The sequence below is a fragment of the Chiloscyllium punctatum genome, chromosome 19 (genome assembly GCF_047496795.1).
Source record: "Chiloscyllium punctatum isolate Juve2018m chromosome 19, sChiPun1.3, whole genome shotgun sequence".
Taxonomy (NCBI): domain Eukaryota; kingdom Metazoa; phylum Chordata; class Chondrichthyes; order Orectolobiformes; family Hemiscylliidae; genus Chiloscyllium; species Chiloscyllium punctatum.
Window position 1 is genome coordinate 81,081,967 of NC_092757.1, and position 24,247 is coordinate 81,106,213.

The 24,247-nt window shown below is 42.4% G+C and overlaps 1 protein-coding gene across 9 annotated transcripts in view; it reads right to left on the reverse strand.

The window, feature by feature from the left end:
• LOC140491527 (rap1 GTPase-activating protein 2-like) overlaps positions 1 to 24,247 on the reverse strand; it is a 407,584-nt gene that overhangs the window by 34,075 nt on the left and 349,262 nt on the right. For all 9 annotated transcript variants that reach the window (XM_072589835.1, XM_072589836.1, XM_072589834.1 and 6 more), the window contains 8 exons: positions 19,392 to 19,495; positions 17,841 to 17,919; positions 14,109 to 14,162; positions 12,332 to 12,415; positions 10,783 to 10,883; positions 9,079 to 9,208; positions 1,045 to 1,200; positions 628 to 699 (listed from right to left, as the gene is read on the reverse strand). In XM_072589835.1, coding sequence (XP_072445936.1) covers positions 628 to 699; positions 1,045 to 1,200; positions 9,079 to 9,208; positions 10,783 to 10,883; positions 12,332 to 12,415; positions 14,109 to 14,162; positions 17,841 to 17,919; positions 19,392 to 19,495 — 780 coding nt within the window. The remainder of the gene's footprint in view (positions 1 to 627; positions 700 to 1,044; positions 1,201 to 9,078; positions 9,209 to 10,782; positions 10,884 to 12,331; positions 12,416 to 14,108; positions 14,163 to 17,840; positions 17,920 to 19,391; positions 19,496 to 24,247) is intronic.

Sequence of the window (24,247 nt, forward strand, 5' to 3'; positions counted from 1 at the left end):
GCATAAGAATGTAAGAAACAGGCCATTTGTCCCCTAGAATCAGAGAGTCACAGTCAGACCCTTCAGTTCAACTGCTTAATGCTGACCAAATATTCTAAACTGATCTGGTACCATATATCAGCATTTGGCCATTATCCCTTTAAACCCCTCCTGTTCATGTACCAATCCAGATGCTTTTTAAATTTGGTAATGGTACCCACCTTAACCACTTCCTCTGGTAGCTCGCACCACATTCTGCATGAAAAAGTTGCCCCTCAGGTCCCTTTTAAAATTTCCCCTATCACCTTAAACCTACACTTATCTTCATGACTTACCTTCAACCTCAAATTTATCTTTCCAAATGCATTGATTCACTCTCAAAGTCTATGGACCTTGATCTTGAATGTATTCAACGACTAAACATCCCCAAGTCATTTGGATGGAAAATTCAAAAGATTCTGAGTGGAGAAATTACTCTCCATTTCAGCCTGAAGTGGCCATTCCTTATTCAGAATACACCTCCAGCTTCTAAACTCTGCAGCCATGGGAAACTACTTTCAAAATACTTTTTGTAAGAAGTAGCCACCCTTTGAGTACATAAGGAACTTTTCTTGAACAATACTTTGCACATGCATTAGGCCTCCTTACCTTTTTAAACACTGGTGGGCTGGGCAGTGGGGGCCCAAATTGACGAACACCCTCTCGGGCAGTGACAGCAACCTGCCAAGGGAAAGGAAGATTGTTATCAGTGAACCTTCTCTGAACGAAGTTAAGCTCACAGTACAGTAAATATCATTCATGTGAACGTCAGTTAATCCACTTCATGAGCAACTCCAGGTTTATAAAATGGGCTATTGGTTTAGTATGGGAGAGTAATTTATACTACTTAATTAAATCAATTTCACCTCATTCGCCTGTCGTCTACTATGGATTGCTGAGTTTACTGTATGTGACAAAAAGCTCAAAAGTTACCAGAATAGGCAAGTTGGCATCAATACACCATATTTGTTTTGCTGTGGGTTACTCTCCCCTTTTCTTTTAACCAATACATTTTACTTCAGTTACCTTGTAAGTAGTTATATCTGCACAATAAGTCTCCACTTGCACCACAATGTATGCATGAAGGAAATTAGAAGCAATCATATCTGGAACAAACGGTGTGTTTTCCTCTTGGAATACAATAGCCACAATGTCATTCCCGATGTGCCGTTTTCTTTGCAGCTGCAATGGAGAAGCCAGAAAGATTAGCCAAAGTGAATCCTGCATTTTAACTTAGGACAACATCATATTCCCAGTTGCCCAGGGAGAACATGAATACTTGGTTATCACCGTGTCTGATATTGGGAATTTCTATTGACTAAACTTTGGCTTATCACCATTTCTTGTGAAGGAGCTGGCTGAATGGACATCTCATACAGTCGTAGAGATGTACAGCATGGAAACAGACCCTTCGGTCCAACCCGTCCATGCCAACCAGATATCCCAACCCAATCTGGTCCCACCTGCCAGCACCCGGCCCATATCCCTCCAAACCCTTCCTATTCAGATACCCATCCAAGTGCTTCTTAAATGTTGCAATTGTACCAGTCTCCACCACTTCCTCTGGCAGCTCATTCCATACACGTACCACCCTCTGTGTGAAAAGGTTGCCCATAGGTCTCTTTTATATCTTTCCCCTCTCACCCTAAACCTATGCCCTCTAGTTCTGGACTCCCCGACCCCAGAGAAAAGACTTTGCCTATAATAGATATCAGCAGTTATTTCAGAAAAGGAAATCCTGGATATTTCACCTCTCCCCAGCTTAGTGATACTGAAAAGTACTCTGTCATCTCTATTAGTCAAGATCAGGTAACTCAGCATAGACCTGGTACTGAGTTTGGGATCTTCATCAGACTCAAATGCTGACACATCATTGTGGAAAGTTAAGAAATTAACATTGGAATGCAACAAGCTTTGCTTTCAACAGGACCTTATAAACCCACACTCTTGATAAACCATCAAAAACCCTCAAATACTGGAGCTTTGCAGTATTATTGCGATCTCCACGATGTCCAAGTAGTCAAGTCATGGTGCAAATGAGAAGGCTTTCTGTTGGTAAGTTTCATTTAAGGCAAAGTTACACTATCATTAAGTGACTTATACCATAAATTATAACTGAGCTGTGTAAACAGCTATAACTGTTTTTACACTGATTATGTGGACCTCTTGATCAACCGTAACATTTGACCAACCCACACACTATTGTCTCCGATGTGCCAGTTAATAAACAGTTTGTTCCATTCCCATTTCCACAATGTGCCGCTTTGAAAATGTTGGCTCCTTTTTGATGTTAGATAAACATGTTGCTCGAATTGATGATAGCTTACTGAAAAATATAAATCTATGTGTGAATGGGGATAGAGAACAAATGTGACATGATCACTGGCAGGAAACTCTTAAGAGTCATAAAATCATAGGGTCATACAGCAAGGAAACAGACCCTTTTGTCCAACCAATCCATGTCTCACATAATCCCAAACTAAGATAGCCTTGTTGTGGGAACAGCTGAATCTTTACCTACAGCTATAAATAACTTTTGATTTTACCTGAAATTCAAAGTAAATGCTTTGTTATGATGTTGTTGAAAAAGAATACTTCCCTGTTTATACATTGAGTGACCAACTGGAATTTGGACAGCTGTTTTTTCATTGGGACACTCCTTTCTCTGAAATTAGAATTTGTTATTCAACCCTGTGTTCTTCCAAAGAAAGAATCTTGCGTATTACACAGGATACTCAGACATATAGATTACTTCTGGATGGGGATGGATGATTAGGGAAATGTCATTCAGCCCATAGAACCTGTTCTGCCATTCAGTCAGATCATGGGATGATCTGTGTCATAACTTTATTTATCTCCTTTCCTCATTGAACTCTATAACATAAAATACAATTGATTAACAAATAATAAACCTGAAGAACTCAGCAATTCTGAGACTTGCAAATCACAGTGAAAGTCAAAACTTCCCATTCGCAAGAGTCTTGAGCTAATACTGTCAAAGTGTTTCAGTGCTACCTCATTTGGCCTTCACCTGAAGATGGCCTTTAGGAATGACAAATATCAGCATTGCTACCACATCAACTATGAACCTGAGTAATAGTTTTATTGTCTATCCCTTCAATTCACTGCAAGACCTCCTCTCCTAAACTATTTTCCTACAGTGGTATCGTATACCCTTCAGCCATAACTTAATTTCACTGAAGTAGAAAAAGATTTAGCCCCCTATCTTCCTTGATTTCCCAAGAGTTCAAAGATTCTGTGTATCCTGGCCTTGAATATATGCAATGTTGTATTGTTCACAATCCTCTGGGGGAAACATTCCATAGATTCATAACCCTTGGAGTAAACTGCTCATTTGTAAATGATTGACATTGTGTTCTTCACACTCATGTTAACCCAATAAACATTCGTATGTGCAGGCGACACACACACACAGATGGACAGAGAGACACACACAGACAAACAACACATACACATGAGCATGTGATTGAACAGGTAGACAAATTACAGATGAAATTGAATGCAGATAAGTGTGAAGTTATTCATTTCGGTATGAGCTGCATGGAGTGACATTGTAGAATGCAGAGTGTAATTCTTAAGGAAGTGCAGAAACAGAGATGATATGTGTTAGCCACAAGTGATGACGGTGCTAGGACAAGTTGAGAGTGGAATAAAGTGTAAAGGATCCTGAGTTCTTTTTTAAAATAGGGAATAAGAGTGCAAAAGCAAGGAAGTTATGTTAACTTGTCTAAAACACTGGTTTGGTCTCGGCTAGACCTTTACACACAGATCTAGGCACCGCACCTGAGAAGGATGTGAAGGCATTTTCTTTCAGAAAGAGAATTTTTCTGCCATATCAGCTCAGTTGATAAACCCAGATTGGGTAAAGGATTCACAGTGGCAGGTTTTAAGTATCTGGAAACGTAAAGTTAAAATGACAGGAGCAGATTGTAAACCAGATAGGGCATCTCTTTTAAAGAGAACAGTATTGATGATGTTCCCGGGAAAACGTTGACAGTAGAAGAGATGCTCATATTGCTGCTCTGGAGGAGAAAGTGATTAGTGATACAATGGGGATTGGTATATCAATCAAGAAACAAGCAGTTCTAAAAGCTTGTACAAAGTAATGCGCCACCAAGGTCATTCTTATTTGTAAAATAATCTGTCTTCGTTGTGGTTCTGTTCACCGAGCTGGGAGTTTGTGTTGCAGATGTTTCGTCCCCTGTCTCGGTGACATCCTCAGTGCTTGGGAGCCTCCTGTGAAGCGCTTCTGTGATCTTTCCTCCGGCATTTGTAGTGGTTTGAATCTGCCGCTTCCGGTTGTCAGTTTCAGCTGTCCGTTGCAGTGGTCGGTATATTGGGTCCAGGTCGATGTGCTTATTGATAGAATCTGTGGATGAGTGCCATGCCTCTAGGAATTCCCTGGCTGTTCTCTGTTTGGCTTGTCCTATAATAGTAGTGTTGTCCCAGTCGAACTCATGTTGTTTGTCATCTGCGTGTGTGGCTACTAAGGATAGCTGGTCGTGTCGTTTCATGGCTAGTTGGTGTTCGTGGAGGCGGATCGTTAGCTGTCTTCCTTTTTGTCCTATGTAGTGTTTTGTGCAGTCCTTGCATGGGATTTTGTACACTACATTGGTTGTACAAAACTAGCTATCCTTAGTAGCCACACACGCAGATGACAAACAACATGAGTTTGACTGGGACAACACTACTATTATAAGACAAGCCAAACAGAGAAGAGCAGGGAATTCCTAGAGGCATGTCATTCATCCACAGATTCTATCAATAAGCACATCGACCTGGACCCAATATACCGGCCACTACAGCGGACAGCTCGAACTGACAACCGGAAGTGGCAGAGACAGGCCACTATAAATGCCAGAGGAAACATCACAGAAGCGCTTCACAGGAGGCTCCCAAGCACTGAGGATGTCACCTAGACAGGGGACGAAACGTCTGCAACACAAATTCCCAGCTCAGCGAACAGAACCACAACAACGAGCACCCAAGCTACAAATCTTCTCACAAACTTTGATAATCTGTCTTCCCCGGGAATAGAGAAAAGTGAGAGTGAATCTGGGGAAAGAAAGGTGAAGGTGTGAGTGCGGAAAGTCTTGCACTGCTTCTCTTGGTAATGTGAAAGCCACTGTCTGTAGGCTATTGTCTGTGTCAGAGTCTGAGGGGGTCATTGGAAGGGCATCTAGACAGCCTTCAGCTGAAAGGCATCATGCGGCCTTATTGCCATTCTCCCTTACCTGCGTGCACTGCCTGGAGGGTTCACCAAGTGCCTGACCACATTTGGGGCTCAGTGGGTGAATGTTTGCCAAGGTCCGTCTAGACCCCATGAAGCCACCGCGCTACCCCCAAACCCCCCTCCCCACACTCCCCTCCTCTTGTCCAGGTTTTCAGGAACTCGAGTATGTCTGCATACTTTACCCCTCAGGGCAATCTGTGGACAATTTACAGTCTGCCCAGGTCACTTGGTGCTCAGGTTCTAGTTGTACGTTAGGTTCCCACTGAGCTGGGAGAGCAGTCATTCCCACTGTATGGATTCCCTGACATCAGGGTGTCAGTTGAACATAAGGCATAGGAGCAAGAGTAGACCATTTGGCCCCTCAAGTCTACTTGACCAGTCAATACAACATGGCTGGTCTTGAGCTTGAACTCCACTTTCCCATATTTCCTGATTGCCTGAGAGACCAAAAATTATATCTATCCCAACCTTGAAATGTGTTCAATGATGAAGCATCCACAGTTATTTGTGATAGAGAATTCAACAGATTCTCAAGCTTTTGCATGAAGTGATTTCTCCTGATCGCAGGTATCCCTGTGTTTTAGATTCCCTGATTTGCAAAATCAATCTCTCAGCATCTACCTCATGAAGCCTCTTCAGGATCTTCTAACAGTCAATGAGATCACCTCGGCTTCTTCTGAACTCTACAGAACCCAGGCTGAGTTACTTTGTCTCCGATCACTTCATTCACTTGTCAAGTGCGGGCATTGTTGGCTGCCCAGTATTTATTGCCTATCCTCACTGCCCTTGAGAAGGTGGTGGTGAGCTACCATCTTGAACTGCTGCTGTCCTTGTGCTGTAAATTGACCCAAAATGCCTTTTGGGAGGGAATTCCAGGATTACGACCTAGCAACAGCAAAGGAATGGAGTTATATTTCCAAGTCAGGATGGTGAGTGAGATTTGGAGATGAACTTGCAGATTCCCATGTATCTGCTGCCCTTGTCCTTCGAGATGGAAGTGGTCGTGTGTTTGTAATGTACTGTCTAAGGATCTTTGGTGAATTTCCTCAGTGCATCTTGTAGATGGTGCACAGTGCTGCTGCTACTAAGTGGAGGTGGTGGAGGGTGTGGATGTTTGTGGGTATGGTATCAATCAAGCGGGCTGCTTTGACCTGGATGTTGTCAAGCTTCTTGAGTGGTGTTGGAGCTGCACTCATCCAGGCAAGTGGGGAGTATCTAGCCTCTGATTTGCTCTTGTAGACACTATGTTTACATGGTGAGTCCAGTTGAGTTTCTTGTCAATGGCAACCCCCAGGATGTTGATAGTGGGGGATTCAGTGATGGTAACACCATTGAATATCAAGACACTTTGGCTAGATTGCTCTTTGTAGAGATGGCCATTGCCTGGCATTTGTGCGGGGCAAATGTTAGTTGCCACGTATCAACCCAAGCCTGAGTGTTGTCCAGATATTGTTGCATTTAAACATGGGCTGCTTCAGTATCTGAGGAGTCACAAATGGTGCTGAACATTGTGCAATCATTGGTGAATATCCCCACATCTGACCTTATGATGGAGGGAAGGTCATCGATGAAGCAGCTGAAGATGATTGGGCATCGGATACTGCCTTGATGAACTCCTGCAGAGATGTCAGGGAGCTGAGATAACTGACCTCCAACAATCACAACCATCTTCCTAAATGCCAAGTGTGATTCCAACCAGCAGAGAGTTTGCCACTGATACCCATTGATTCCAAAATTACTACAGCTCCTTGATGCCACACTCGGTTGAATATAATCTTGATGACACAGGATGTCACTGTCATCTCACCTCTAGAGTTCAGCTCTTTTGTCCATATTTGAACCAAGGCTGTAATGAGGTCAGGAGCTGAGTGGCCATGGCAGAACCCAAACTGGGTGTCACTGAGCAGATTATTGCACATGCTGCTTGGTAGCATTGTTGATGACACCTTCCAACTTCGCTGATGATTAAGAGCAGACTGATGAGGCAGTTAGTGGATAATCTTATAAAGGGCGAATAGATATTCGGCCTCTTATAAAGGTAGTCGGGAAGAAATTCTTCCTCATCTCAGTCCTGAATGGTCTACCCTTTCTTCTTAGACTGATATAAAAATGCACAAAACATCTTCATTAAAAAAATTCATTTTCATTTGTGTCTTAGGACCGGAGAGTTGATTGATTCAAATAAACATTGATCTTCAGCACCTCACCTTTCTCAAATATGAATGTTATTTTCATAAAGGAGTCCAGTGCCATGGCTTAAAACTCTTTCGTGGGCAGAATTCAAAATGGAGGAAAGGCAGTGGTAAAGTCACAGCATTAGGAATCCAAAAACCTAGGTTAATATTCTGGAGGCATGGGTTTGAATTGCATCACAGCAGATGGTTAAACTGGAGGTTGTTTAAAAAGCTCATTGATGGTTGTGAAAGGCCCATTTGATTCATTCACATACTTAAGAAGGAAATCTGTCACCTTTACCTTATTGCTCCAGACTCACCACAACAGAGGTTGAGTCCCTCTGGGCAATTAGGGATGGACAATAAATGCTGGCCTTGCCTGCAATGTTCATATCCTGGAGAGAAAGGATTTGTGTTCCTGTGATAAATGCTTTTGGAATGTGCACAGCAAGCTCCCAACACAGCACTGTGATTATAACCAGTTAATCTGCTTTTGTTGATGCTTGTTCAGCCAGTAACATTTCTTCTTTGAAACAGAGGACAAAGGAATGATGGGTTTGATGTTTTAAATGAAAATAGTGACTAAGTAAAACACTTTTTTTTTCTCTACAGAGGGAGTCACTGCTTGGGGCATCATTAACACAATCACAACAAGAAAAGTAGAAGTAGGGCAAATCTTTTTTGAAACATGCTGAGTACGGATTACAGTTTTGTCACGGGATTATTTAAAGCAAGGAATGTTTCAAAGGAAAAAGTGACAAATAGCAGATGCAGAGGAAGACGCAGCACTCTAATGAACAAACAGGGGAGTGGGATTAGTTTTGCAATGATTAGATTAGATTACATTACATTACAGTGTGGAAACAGGCCCTTCGGCCCAACAAGTCCACACCGACCCGCCGAAGTGCAACCCACCCAAACCCCTACATTTACCCCTTACCTAACATTATGGGCAATTTAGCATGGCCAATTCACCTGACCTGCACATCTTTGGACTGTGTGAGGAAACCGGAGCACCCGGAAGAAACCCATGCAGACACAGGGAGAACGTGCAAACTCCACACAGTCAGTCGCCTGAGGCGGGAATTGAACCCGGGTCTCTGGTGCTGTGAGGCAGCAGTGCTAACCACTGTGCCACCGTGTTACCTACAGTACAGAAACAGGCTCTTCAGCCCAACAAGTCCACACCGACCCTCCAAAGAGTAACCCACCCAGACCCATTCCCCTACCCTATATTCACCCCTGACACTATGGGCAATTTAGCATGGCCAATTCGCCCAACCTGCACATCTTTGGATTGTGGGAGGAAACTGGAGCACCCGGAGGAAACCCACACAGATACAGGGAAAATGTGCTAACTCCACACAGACAGTCGCCCAAGGCTAGAATTGAACCCGGGTCCCTAGTGCTGTGAGGCACCAGTACTGACCACTGAGCCACTATGCCACCCCTTTTATTTTAGAGATTAGATGAGATGATTAGATTCCCTACAGTGTGGAAACAGGCCCTTTGGTCCAACAAGTCCATACCGACCCTCTGAAGAGTAACCCACCCCCCTACAAATTGGTACAGATAGCAATGGACAGAGTTTATCTTTTGCACTACATACATGTTACGGTTACATTGACCTACCTGCTGAGAGTCCCCTTCTGTAAACGGCAGCTTTGTAGAAACATGGAACATAATCTCTCTATCTTTGAAGATGGTGTAGACAGACTCTGACCCTGTTTGACCATGGGCAACATCAAGGCCTCCTCGGAAACTGCATTGGAAAGTTATTATATACCCACGTTACACTCTTCTTTGAGTGAAAGCTTTCAAAGTCAGTTACAACCTGTATGATCCTGATTCAACTTTATTTCTGCACATTTATAGGTCATAACATTAAAAGATGGAAAGTGGGAGTAGTCTTGGCTGAGAGACTGTCGATGAAAGTTTCTACTTTGGGTGTAATTGGTGACGTGGAAGCCAGTTATGGCCAAGGTTGCGATAGTTTTGAGAGGAATTCCTTTTTGCTTAAATTTTCATTCGCAGCATAAGCTTCCATGAACCAGCGCAATCTGGCAACAGCTTACTGGGCAATAAATACTGGCCTATCCAGTGATGCTCTCACCTCGACAATGAATGAAAAAAAGAGCAGGCAAAAGTCAGGGAGTTCTGTGGCACATACATTGCCTCCGATTCCATAAAGCCTATATGCTGTTAACAAGGCACATGTCAGGAGTACAATAGAATACTTTCCACTTACCTGAATGGGTGCAGCTCCAGTGACATTCAGGAAAATCACCATCATCCAGGAAAAGCAACCTTCCTGACTGGCATTCAATTCTTCACCTTAAATATTCACTCCCTTCAGCACCAATGCCACAGTATACCCTACACGATGCACTGAAGAAATTCACTGAAGGTCCTTTAACAGTGCTTCCTAAAGCCCTCTACCACTTGGAAGGACAAGGGCAGCAGATACATGGAAACCATCTCCAAGATACCCTCCACCACCCCAGGCAACTCACAATCCTGAGTGGGAAATACATTGCTGTTCCTTCAGTGTCGTTGGGACAAAATCCTGGAACTTCCTTCCTAACAGCATTGTGGGGGCTGCAGTGCTTAATGAAGGAGAATCACCATCACCTTCCTCGGGGCAATTAGGAATGGGTAATAAATAATGACCTAGCCAGTAATGCCCACATCCCATGAATGATTTTTTTAAAAAAGGCCACAACAATTAGCTTCTTAAACAATCAAAAGTATTAAAACCTTTCAAAACATTCACTTCAAGTGTCCTTAATTTTAAGTGGTCCCTGGCATTTGGACACATACAGCAGCAAGTCTTCATGATAATTAAGTTGATCTGGGGTAGGTGTCAGTTTTATGAGTGGGGCCAGCTTGTCTCTTCAACTCGTGTGAGAAGTGTGATTCATGCTGGACGCAACCTGTGCTTGAAACTGCTTGACATTTTCCTGCAAGGTTAGCTAATTTTGGATGAACTGTTCTTAAGTAATCTGTTATGATTTGGAGATGTCGGTGTTGGACTGGGGTGTACAAAGTTAAAAATCACACAACACCAGGTTATAGTCCAACAAGTTTAATTGGAAGAAAGCTAGTGCTTCCAATTAAACCTGTTGGACTATAATCTGGTGTTGTGTGATTTTTAGCTAAGTAATCTGTGCAATTTTAAAGAAGTCCTGCATACTTTATCTTTACAATATGTGCTAACAAGCAAAGAATTTGACTTACAATGTAATACAAAATTAACTAAAGCATTGAGTTTGACTGCAGGAAAAGAGGATTTCTGAATTAGCAACAAATACTCAGAATGTGCAAGCTTTTGCTCACCCTTTAAAATCCTTGAGCTCAACTGTGTCTCCGAGTAAATTCAAGAATTCCTTAAAAACAGGGCTTTCCTCATTGTTGCCAAATAACTCGGCTTCAGTGGTCTGCAACACAGGAATAAACATACATTACAATTTCTTTTAAAACAAATACTTAAGAATAGAACAAGTGAAGTGTGAGAATGCAGGCTTGGTTCAATCACTTGCCACAAACTGTAATTGCATTGAGTTAACCCTCAATCTGGACAGTTATTACATGATATATCCCAGAAACCCGAAAACAGCCTGACCAGGGACCTGTTGTTGAACATATTGGGTGTTGCTGCAAGGTTCCAGCAGTGAAACAGCCTTAAGAAGGCTGACCATTCTGACGAAGAGTCACTAGACCCAAAACGTGAACTGTGCTTTCTCTCCACAGATGCTTCCAGACCTGTTGAGTTTTTCTAGCAATTTCTGTTTTAGATACTTTTAATCAATCTGTTCAGAAATGTTATGACACACCTCTGGAGCAGGTGGGACTTGAACACAGGCCTCCTGGCTCAAAGATAGGGACACTGCTACTGCCATAAGTGCATCTGTCAATACTTCTCCATCTAACTCGTTGCATATATCCTTCTGTTCCATTTTCCTACATGCAACACTTACCTGGAAATTGCGCTCAAGTCTGTATCAAACCTTTGGGTTCAAAGGTGACAGTGTTACCAACTCAGCTATAACTCTCATTAAACTGTGTGGGCATCATTGAATCATCATGTGTGCTCTATCAAACTTACAGAAATGTTGAGCTGCATATTACATCCTCCAGTAGTATCTTTTTGGAAGGGAGACAAGGAATATAGGAAGGTTGGCTAACCCTCCATCATTCCACTCACTCCCAAGCTCACCCCCATTATACAGAGGCTGGGAGCACTCTGAAATAGGAAGCCTGGCCACCACATATAAATAAATACTTAATGGCCAATTGAGCTGATCAAATGACAAAAACAAATGCTGAATTTCTATCTTGCAAATGCAGACTTCAATAGTTTGCACCGCATCAGAAGGATTACAGCTGCAATGTTAAGATTTCTATCAATGTCTCTTGATGTTCCAAAAAGCAATCTCCACCTCAGGGCAGCCCACATTTACTCTGACGTTTCTTCAGGTTAACCAATGGAGATGCAACTCCACAGAAATTCAGTTTAGGTGGCAAATGTTTACCTGCAAATAAAACTGTGCACCCGCATGTTCTTTTATGTGTGTGAAATAGTTAACAAAGCATGAATTGAGTGAAATTAACATTTACGTTATGTCTTTATAAATGGGTTAGCTGGAAATCCCCTCATCTGCATGCACAGGAGACTGTAAATACACCTGTGACTGATGTGGCTGTTACCTCAGGCCCTGTAACTACTCTGTCAACTGGCTCACATTAACATTAGGGAACATTGCTTGGCGTTAGCTCCAGGTTGTGACCAGAACGTACCTAATAACTATAAAGTGAAATTATTTTGATAAATGCTGGTATAAATAAAGATTGAATCTTATGTTTTTCTGGGACAGTTATTACTCACCTGTCTGACCTTCTGATAAATGACACCAAACTTGAAGTTGTTATTGATCTCGTGTTCATCATATGCCACTATGAACTTGGATCCCTTAGAGACAATGAAACAAATGGCAAATGATGAAAATGATTTTACAAAATTATTCCGTCTCTCATTTTCCACTGGCTTCTGAGAGAAGTTGGGAGTTTGACCATGATCGGGACAGTCATGTCCTGGTTAAAAACTCAACTTTACCTCATTAGAAAAATAAATCCGGAATTAGAAGTCCAGTGATGACCATGAATCCATTGTGGATTGTCAGAAAAGCCCATCTGGTTCAGGGAAGGAAACCTGCCTTCCTTACCTGGTCTGGCCTCCATGTGAATCCAGACCCACAGCAATGTGGTTGACTCATAACTGCCCTCTAGGCAATTAGGGATGGGCAATAACTAGCCAATGCTGCCTACGTTCCATGAATGAATGAGAAAAAAGGATAGACTTGGTCTGCAATGGTTAGAAAACATATTCAGTGAGTAGGGGAAAGTTGCTGGTGGGAAAGCTATGAGTTGATGCATCTCATTGGGGTTTTACTCCTGGGACATATTTTGAATCTAACACAGATTGAAGGAATGAAAGACTCCTCCTTCTCTCTGTGACCAGGAGATCCTGTTTGGTGGGACTCTGGGTTGTCATAATGATCCCGAGCTGGTGCAAGCACCGAGCACAAATCGCTCTCGAACTCAAGGTTTCTGTGCATAAATTGCCAATCACACTTGGAGAGGACACTGTGGCACCATCATTGATATGGTATGGATTAAAGGACATTGATGGGGCAAATAGCTGGAGCTTCATTACTGTGTCTGATGTCTCCAGCCTATTTGAGTTGACAGAAGACCAAACAACAAATCCTGATGTTTTGTTACTTCTACAGCTGCCAAAATTATTTTAACAATTAGTTAACAGAATCTGTGAATTAAGTTGAATGCTTTCTTGAACAGTGGTTAAATGTTTTTAAATATGTTTGACAGGAATATCTGGTCAGTGATTTCTGTCTCAGTGAGAGTTCAACCAACCAGTTAGACATTTGGTGTTAAGGAAGCAATAATGAAGCAAATATTTTGGAACTTTATGACAACTTACAAATATTACATTTTAATTCCAAATGTGCACTGTATGAAAGTAAATCAATCTCCTGTAGATTTTGCTGAAAGGGATGGAAGATGCAAGTGAGTACCCAAAAAGTACAACGTTAAACTCAAAAGTATAATATTTTTGACATATTTTTGATAACTTTTTCATTACACATTCCTGTATCCACAATTCAACTGCAAACAAGTGCAGGGAAATGGGGTTAGTATGGATGGACATTTTGGTCGACATGGACCAGTTTGGGCCAAAGGGTCTGTCTGTGCTGAAGGACTCTATGACTCTATAGCAGCTTTGGTAAACAGGCAATTACATCACATCCTCAGGCAGGCACACTGCAGTAGCACCATTGGTTGGATGGTGTAATTTCATCATGTAGAAAAGTATATTGACAGCTTTACCGATAAGTGCACAGAAGAATTTACAATGAAAATATGACAGTAAATATAGACTACAACTGAATTACGTTTGCACATCCTAATCCAATTATCTTCCACCCTTTTGTCAAACTGAAGACTGCACTTGACTCTTCCTGTGCAACACCATTGCCAATACCAATGCATTACATTGTGATTGTTTTCTGCTGCTCCCACTGAAGAAGAAAACTCAGAGGACAGTTTGGGCGTCCAGGAATAGCATAATGTTACTGAAAACTTACCTTAGGATAAAGTACGGGGGAGAATTTCACACAGGTCAGGTCATCACAGAGAAGCTGAGAAAGAGAGAGGCAATGGTCCTTTAGAACAATTAAATGTTGCTTTTCAATGTAAATGCAGTTATAATTTCTGCAAATTTACTTCTCACCATAAAGACCAAAAGAATTGTAGATGCTGCAAATCAGAAGCAAAAACAGAAATTGCTGGAAAAATATCAGCAGGTCTGGCAGCATCTGTGAAGAGAAATCAGAGGTCAAGTGACCCTTCTTCAGAACATTCCTCAATTCTAAGGAAGGATCACTGAACCTGAAACTTTAACTCTGGTTTCTCTCCACAGATGCTGCCAGATCTGCTGAGCTTTTCCAGCAATTTCTGTTTTTGTTACTTTTCACCATGTCAAAGTTAAAAATCACACAACATCAGGTTATAGTTCAACAGGTTTAATCGGAAGCACTAGCTTTTAGGAGCAGCGCTCCTTCATCAGGTGGCTGTGCTCCGAAAGCTAGTGCTTCCAATTAAACCTGTTGGACTATAACCTGGTGTTGTGTGATTTTTAACTTTGTACACTCCAGTCCAACATCGGCATCTCCAAATCATGTTCACCATGTCAGGTTATTTTTCTTCCAGGGCCAAAGTTATCAAATTCAACAACAAGTAATAGAGACTTTGTACCTGCCTGTGATGCCTGTAAGTGTGCAAGGGCTGTTAAATGAAGAATTCCTATAAATTTGTCAGAATTTTTAAAAGTTATCTTGATTTGTAAGACACGGAAACAAGAACTGTATTAATTACTTAATCAACTGTCATTTACACTACATCTTTTCACAGTCCCCAGTGAAGATGAGAAGAAGTCAGTTCTTGGGCTACACATTATCTGAGCTGACACCAATTGTTAAAGTTAACCTGAGAATGTAACTTTTAAAAGAAGTTTTGTGATTTACATATGAAAGAAGTAAAATTAACATGGTCGTTCTAACAGACTTAACAACCAATCAAGGTATTTTTCAAAGTATGATTTCAGTTACATCACACTGTAAACTTTTGCCATAAGTTCTGTGTCTGACAATTACCTGATGAAGGAGCAGCGCTCTGAAAGCTCGTGCTTCCAATTAAATCTGTTGGTCTATGACTTGGTGTTGTGTGATTTTTAGCTTTGTACATCCAGTCCAACACCAGCATCTCCAAATCTTGGGCTACAAGTGTTGCTGCTCAGAATCGAAGCTGCTGTCTGCTGGGCAGCTTTACTCCTTATTCTCTCCTGCTGCAGGTCTGGAGATCTATGACCTCTGCACTGATTCCACAAGATAGATTTGGAATAGTTTAGAACACACAGCGGACCATGAAATCTTGTCCAGTTTCGCTGTGGAACAATGCATTGTTCCTCCAATCCATCCAATAACAACTCTGACCAACTCAAAGATGATACAGTATTATGTGGGCATGATATACTGTTTGATGACAGAGTTGATAACACTAAGGCCTGGCACAGAAGACTATAGCCACGGTTTTGAATGAATTAGTTTAAAATGGATGTATTTAAGCAAATTATTTAAACAATAGTGTGACTTCACTATTCATCTTCTTTGGAGATGTATTTACTTCTGTGAAGTCTCGTTCATTTGTTTTCAGAATTTCCTACCTCTAAGTTTTGTTATGCATTATTATGTGTTTATTTATTTATTGTCACATACATCTGGAAAGATACAGAATTCTGTCACCATGTTAAGGATAAAAGCCACTAGTTAGACGATCACAGTTGGAATACTGCAAACAGTTTTGGGTGCCATTACCGAAGGAAAGATATACAGGCATTGGAGGCAGCTCAGAGGAGGTTCACCAGTTTAATCCTGAGCATGGAGATATTATGAGGAGAAGCTGAGTAGGTTGGGTGTTACTCATTGGAGTTCAGAAGAATCAGAGATGACCTTATTTAAACAGATAAAGTACTTGGGGACTTGACAATGCAGTTGCTAATACACTGTTTCCCCTTGTGAAAGAGTTGAGAACCAGAAGACATAATCTTAGAGGAAGTGATCACCCATTTACAGAGACGAGGAGTAATTGCTTCTCTCATGGACCTGTGAATCTGTAGAATTCTTTACCATAGAGAGCTGTTGAGGCTGGGTCATCAAGTATATTTATAGCTGACACAGACAGATTTTTAAACAGTATGGGAATCAAAGGTTATAGTTAAAAGGTTGTGGATGGCACAGCAGACCTGATCGGCTGAATGAGTCAAGATTAGAGTGGTGCTGGAAAAGCACAGTAGGTCAGGCAGCATCCGAGAAGCAGGAAAATCGACATTTCGGGCAAAAGCCCTTCATCAGGAATTCCTGAAATGTCAATTTTCCTGCTCCTCGGATGCTGCCTGACCTGCTGTGCTTTTCCAGCACCACTCTAATCTTCACTCAAATCCGCAGCATCTGCAGTACCCACTTTCGGCTGAATGGTCTAGCCCTGTTTCTATGTCTTATGGTGTAAGCATCTACAGATCTAAATGTATTAGAATGTCATTTTTCGTCCAAATATTTCTACCAGTTTCCGTTCAGGATGAAAATGATAGGCAAAAGAGCCAGAGTGAGAGATGATTTAATTCAGTGAGTTGCTGTGATAGAAGATGCTGAAAGAGCGATGAACGTGATTTTAACAATAACTTTAAAAAAGCAATGGGGATTGATAGATCTTAAAAGGAAAAAATAAATGCAGGTCACGAGTTACTAGCAGAGAATTGAGACTAACTGGATGGGTCTGTCAAAGAGCCAAGAGAGAGGCAATGGCCGGAGAGGCTGTGCTTTAAGTTTTAATATATGTTTGTAGAATTATGTTAAAATAAAAGCAGACAACCTGTTCAGAAAGCAGACTCTGGCCATAAATCAATAGTGTGCTAATCCTCATGTGATAAGTTGTGAGGGTTTTGTGGATGTCCCATTCTGGAGCTCGTTCTGTTTCACTAATTGAACAAAACTACAGAGAGTTGTCCAACAGATTTCCAGCAGAACTATGCAGAATTAATTTTGGCCTCCTCAGCTGTGACCATTCTAATACCACACAGAGATCTGCTGATCTAATAAAGAGACTGTATTACGTAGGCTCACATCACACTTATACCTGTGAGACATGCTACTTCACACAACCAGCTGTCAATGTTGACATTATCAAGATATCCTTGTTTTCTTTTCTTTCTCTGTAGCTTTCAATTAAGTTGCACTTCTGAAGCACGGCACAACATCTGTGATTAACATGTATCCAAAACGACCACAAAGATTAATGCTCATGGCAGAAGTTAATTCCAATTAATTGACAGCCCAAAAATAAAGTAAAGCTTCTTATAAGGGATGGGTTGCAAAGAAAGATTACAGAAGCTTAAGCGATTTATTCAGAAAATGCAGAAGCTTAACGTATTTATTCAGGAAACATTGCAGCTAAGGGAAACACATTTAAAATATATTAAAGAGAGCTCTCTTGTAGCATCAGGTAATTTACTTTGCAAATAAATTGCCTTTTCTGAGCCCTTTTATCATGTTCAACATTGAATGCCCTGCTGGCTCTTTGAGATGAGGTGGGCAAATAAAACGCTATGGTGTGTAAACTTTGTTTTGTCAAACCCTTGGAAATAACTACAAACCGATAATAGATATCAATGGAGCAATGTATTAGCCTGAGAAATGTCTAAGTGGCTATAAATAAACATTAGAGTAAAGAACAGAATGATATGTTGCAATGAGTCAGCTTACCTTTGCTATCAGTGGAATACTGGGAATTCGGGATACTCCATCGAGAGGGAGTCGCTCGTGGATTGTTTTCGATTTGGACCTATCAAAACAAATGTCAAACTGAAAGTTGCATGCATTTGAAATTGAAACATGCAACTTCTTCAGTGTCTGCAGACACGATAGCCCGTTATGGGTTGAATGGTTTAAAATCAAATAACCTGTGACCATCAGATCTGGTTTCCATCTGATATAGATATCAAACGTGCACAGGCTTTGGGATGATTACCGATGGGCTGCAAACCAGTTGCATAACATTTGTGAGATGCTCAGATCCTTCCAGGATCAGGGATTCGTCATTGCTCAGAAAACCCTGCTTCTGCCACTTCAACTTTTTAAAGCGAAGTCCTGGCATTCAGACGGGTAATTGGCTGCCACAGGGCATGTTTAGAAGCTCACAGGGTTGCACATCTCATAACATCGCTTGCCTCAGTAATATGACTGCTTATTGTAAGCAATGGCATGGTAGCTCAGTGGTTAGTACTGCTGCCTCACAGCAATGGGGACCTGGGTTTGATTCCAGCCCCGGGTGACTGTCTGTGTTGAGTTTGCACATTCTCCCTGTGCGGGTTTGCTCCGGTCTCCTCCCACAATCCAAAGGTGTGCAGGTTAGGTGAACTGGTCATGCTAAATTGCCCATAGTGTTCAGGGATGTGTAGATTAGGTGCATTATTCAGGGGTAAATAGAGGAAAATAGGGTCCGGATGGGTTACCCTTCGTAGGGTTGGTGTGGACTGGTTGGGCCAAAGGGCCTGTTTCCACACTGTAGAGAGTTTTTAAAAAACAAAGGTTACTACTAATCTGGGTTAAAGAAACCAGTTCTGCAATAGTTTTGTATGTCAAAGTGCAACCATGTGAATTCATGGTTTTAAAGGGAGAGGCCACAAAAATGCAACTGTGCATTCATATCGAACTTAGAGAAAGAATTGCATTTATGTAATGATTTTCACAACTACAGGATACCCCAAAGTGCATTAGAGCTAATGAAGTACTTCTGAAGAGCTGTCACTGCTGTCATGAAAGACACATGGCAACCAATTTGCACACAGCAAGCTCCCACAAACAACAGGATGACCATTTTGTTTGTGATGTTTATTCAGCGATTTGGGGGGGGGGGATGTTAGTTGAAATACCAGTTACAATTCCCTTGTCTCCTTTGAAATAATCAAATGCCTCCATCAGACGGCTGACAGAGCATCTGTTAAATATCTCTTCCTTTCAATAATGCAGCATTACCTCAGTACTGCACTGGGACATCAGCACTCAGTTTTCCTGGAATGGGGTTTGAGCTCATAACCCCCTGGCTCATAGCTGCTATTAAGTGTGTCAGCCTTGGCTCACTTTCAAAAGGCTGACACACTTTGTAGCATTACCCCATGTACAGGCAGAATAAAACAGTAGAAACTGTTGGCTTACTGTGAGAAAATGCTTTGGAGATCTGCTAGTGGATTAAGGGAAATGTCATAGTGGCCTTGTAGCATTTGTGTATCACACAGCAGAGCTTGCCTCTGTTACCTGAGTATGATCCTCAAATATTCTTGCCCATCAGTATCTTCATACTTGACTGAAATGACCAGGTTTCCCAGAACACCGCATGAGGTATAAAAATTCAAATGCTCCTAAAAGAATGAAAAGTGTTATTCTTATCTTGCTAAAGAGTTTGTTTGAATTAAAGAGGTCGCCTCCGCAGATAGGTATTACATCAAAGGATGTACTTTTCATTCTTTCTAACCTCAAGATAAATATCTCATGACTGACAACCAAAGATGGTTTGTTGTGGAAAAGCAGGGCTTTTCTGATAATCTCTTGGCAACTTGAGGTCACACAATTGCATATTAGGTTTGTGCAACTGTCTTTGTGGGTGCCTGCATATCTTTAATTGAGCTGATTTAACCTTTGTTAATTTAACTTTATACACGTGGTGTATAAAGACATTCACCTCACATACCTCCCTTGGTTTTTTTTTATAGCATGTTATTGAACGGACAAGATTTGGGAATCTCCCTTGGCATTGCTCAGAGTTGAGAAGGAAATGGCTTCCAACACTGGCTTGAAGTACAGGGGTCACGCGATTGAGTTTACACTTGCACAAATGTTAGAGTGTAGCTGTGTCACTTGGCTGTTTCGATCTGGAGTGCACTGTCCAGAAGGGCTTTGGAAGCCCTTTTAATTGTACTTTCAAGTGCAATTAGTGTTCAACAGACTGACATGTGTTAGGCAGCAAAAGACTTGGAGATTTATAAAGGATGTTATTGTAAATCTACAGCTTCAGCATAAACACTAGTTTCACATTTCCCTGCTGGAACCTTCCTCTGTCTAGAAGCAATTCCCCACTGGGGCAGCACCACCTTAGATAGCAGTCCAGGCCTCATTTCCCATCTCACCAGAAAGACGGCTCTTCCAATACTAATACTGCCTTGGTGCTGCACTCGCATTCCAGACTAGCTTCTTCTTTGCTCAACTCTCTGATGTGAGACATAAACACGCAAACTTCCTAATCAGGGAACCAGCGTGCTACTAACTAAGCCACAGCACAGAAGGAATTAACCATGGAATTTCATCGTAAATTAATTTTGCCTGAGGACAACAATCTGTTCTCATTACTCATTTCTTTTCCATTTATTAATTAACCCAGGATGTGGCAAGACCAATATTTATAGCCCATGGAAATTATTTTTATTCACTCGTAGGACACAGGTGTTGCTGGCTGGCCCAGCATTTATTGCCCCTCCCAATTGCCCTTGAGAAGCTGGTAGTGAGCTGCCTTCTTGAACCACTGTGGTCCACGTGCTGTAGGTAGACCCACGATGACATTAGAGAGGGAAGTCAAGGATGTTGACCTAGTAACAGTGAAGAAACCATGTGTTATTTCCTCATTAGACTGAGTAGTGGCTTGCAAGGGAACTTGCAGGTGGTGGCATTCCCATGTATCTGTTGCTTTTTCCCTTGTAGATGGAAGTGGTCAAGGTGCTGTCTGAGGACCTTTGGTGAATTTCTGCAGTGCATCTTGGAGATTGTACACTGCGGCTGCTACTGAGCATCAATGGTGGAGGAAATGGATGCATGTGTATCTAGTGCCAATCAAGTGGGCTGCTTTCATGTGGATGGTGTCAAGCTTCTTGAGCGTTGTTGGAGCTGCACCCATCCAGACAAGGGGGGAGTATTCCATCACACTCTTGACTTGTGCCTTGGAGATGGGGGACAGGCTTTGGGGGAGTCATGAGGTGTGTTATACACTGCAGTATTCCGAGCCTCTGACCTGCTCTGGAAGCCACTGTGTTTATGTAGTGAGTCCAGTTGAGTTTCTTGTCAGTGGTAACCCCAGAAAGTTGATAGTAGGAAATTCAGTGATGGATGTCAAGGGATAGTGGTTAGATTGTCTCTTATTAGAGATGGTCATTGGCTGACATTTGTGCGGGGTGAATGCGACTTGCTATTTTGTCAGTTCAGGCCTGGATATTATCTCGACCTTATTGCATTTGGACATGTACTGCCCCAGTATCTAAGCAGTCACGAATGGTGCTGAACATTGTGCAATTATTGGCAAATGTCCCTACTTCTGACCTTATGATGAAGGTAGTTGAGTAGGACACTCCCTTGAGAAGCAATGAACATTCTTCTTGTACCATTGCAGCACATGTGGTGTTGTTATTACTGGTAAAGTTCCAATGTTGGCAGAATCTTGTATAGCTTTAAGGTTGATTCATATTTCTATTGTGCGTGTGTCAAGGAAGGAAGGATTTAACTTCATTATTAAGGTCTGTGGGCAGTCAGGGGTGTCTGGAAAGGTACTTAGATGCATTTAAACAAATTTTTGAAGAACCCTTGAAGTGACCAGTTCAGTGCTTTAGAAAGCTTAGGGTAGAAGAGAGAGAAAAAATTGTTGTCCTGTGGCACAGGGAGACAGAGATAGAAACAGTTTACTTTGGAAAGAAAGAAGCATCCAGAGGGTCAGTGAGTGTTATCTTTCAGATAACAGCAGGTCAATCAGTGAGGAAGAGTCTATAAGAGCAACAGTACAGGTTAACAGTATCTACAATAGGAAGGACTGGAGAAAAAAAAAAGTTTAACATCAGTAAATGAATGCTCAGAAATGAAAGGCTGTGGGCGAGATATTCAAGGAATCCAGTTAAGATGCAAGTGAACTATGTTTGCAATTTGCTCAAGTGTCTCATGAAGAGACATTAACAAAAGAAGATGTCATTAAGTGAATGCAGGGGTTCTCCAGGAATGCTCCAATCCCTGCTCACTGAACAGGGAACTTTAAAGTGGAAACTAAGTGCACATTTACTGCGGTTTGACTATCTGTGAGGTTGTTGTTGTGGATAAATAAGTTAAAACTTTAATACTGATGTTTGTAGTCAGTAGGCAATTTAGATAATTCTTATATGTTATAAAATAGTTTGTTAATTTTTCCTTCTTGTGTGTAGTATACTTCCTTGTTATTTTGTCAAAGGTACTTTAGAAGCCCCTTCAGAATATATTCAATGACTGATCACCATGGTGACCAACTTACAAAAAATAAAACTTGTGGTCTATTAAAGGCAGAGTTCACTCTGGAATCGGAGGTGTCCTATATTACCATCATATGGGGTAATAACAAAATTAATTTATAATGGATTAAAAGTTCATTCATTAAAGAAACGTTGAAGACAAACATATTAAGTCAGGATAACTGGCCAAATAAGAGACAGGATCAGGTGAATTATTCAACACAGTGAGCTCTGATGCTCTGGAATGTAATGCCAACAGGCTGGAAGAAGTAGATTCAAAAGGGGAAAATTGCATGGTGAAAGGGGAAGTAGACAGTACAGTGTACGGGTTTAATGTCACCATAGTCTCACCATAGTCTCACAGGGCTCTTATTAGAGAGAGTGATGATAGGTGAGGGGAGAGGTTGAGAAGGAGAGTAACTTCAGCTGTTCTCAGAACTTAACCCACATGACTGGCATCACCCTGCTGTCCAGCCAACTGAGCTAACTGACCTCCCAATCACAAAGTAACAGGTTGAGATATGAACATGATATGATTGACTAATATAATCACTAATCGTGTATTAGTTTGAATATGATTAGATGATACTGTCTTATGCATGAGTTTGGATATGATGGATAATACAGTCCTGTGTATTTATTTGGAATGTAAAATAAGCAAACATGGTTAGATAAAGATATGGGTGAGTAAAAGTGCAACCTTATTATTTGCAGGATTGGTCGATTGGAAGCCTGTTATCTAATTGAATGGTATAAACGTTTGATTTTTTTTTTGAGCTGATGTACATATTCGAATATGTACATCTCCCATATGTGAATGAATAATAATAGATGACAATATTGTCTGGTTTCTCTTTCGTTATGTAAATGCTCCCCTTCAGGTGCTTATTCAATTACCTTTTAAAAGCCACTTTTGAGCTTGAGTGGGGACAGACAGTGTGTCTGGAGTAGGGGGGGAGCAGGGACAGACAGTGTGTCTGGAGTGGGGGGGAGTGGGGACAGACAGTGTGTCTGGAGTGGGGGGAGTGGGGACAGACAGGGTGTCTGGAGTGGGGGGGAGTGGGGATGGACAGGGTGTCTGGAGTAGGGGGGAGTGGGGATGGACAGTGTGTCTGGAGTGGGGGGGGGAGCAGGGACAGACAGTGTGTCTGGAGTGGGGGGGAGTGGGGATGGACAGTGTGTCTGCAGTGGGGACGGACAATGTGTCTGGAGTGGGGGGGGAGTGGGGACAGACAGGGTGTCTGGAGTGGGGGAGAGTGGGGGGCGGTCAGTCTGTCTGGAGTTGGGGGAGTGGGGACAACCAGTGTGTCTGGAGTGGGGGGGGGGAGTGGGGATAGCCAGTGTGCCTGGAGCAGGGATGACCAGTGTGTCTGGAGTTTGGGGGTGGGGGGGGGGGGGGGGCGGAGTGGGGACGGCCAGTGTGTCTGGGGTTGGGGGGGGGGGGGGAAGTGGGGATGGCCAGTGTATTTGAAGTGGGGGGAGGAAGTGGGGATGGCCAGTGTGTCTGGAGTGGGGGTGAGTGGCGACGGACAGTGTGTCTAGAGTGTGGTGGGGAGCGGGTATGCCCAGTGTGTCTGGAGTGGGGGGGGAGAGGGGGAGTGGAGACAGCCAGTGTGTCTGGAGTGGGAACAGACAGTGTGTCTGGAGTGGGAGAGGGAGTGGGGATGCCCAGTGTGTCTGGAGTGGGGGGGAGTGTGGACAGACAGTGTGTGGAGTGGGGGGGAGTGGGGACAACTAGTGTGTCTGGAGTGGAGGGGGGGGGGGAGTGGAGATGGCCAGTGTGCCTGGAGCAGGGACGACCAATGTGTCTGGAGTGCTGGGGGGGGGGAAGTGGGGATGGCCAGTGTATCTGGAGTGGGGGGGAGTGGGGATGGACAG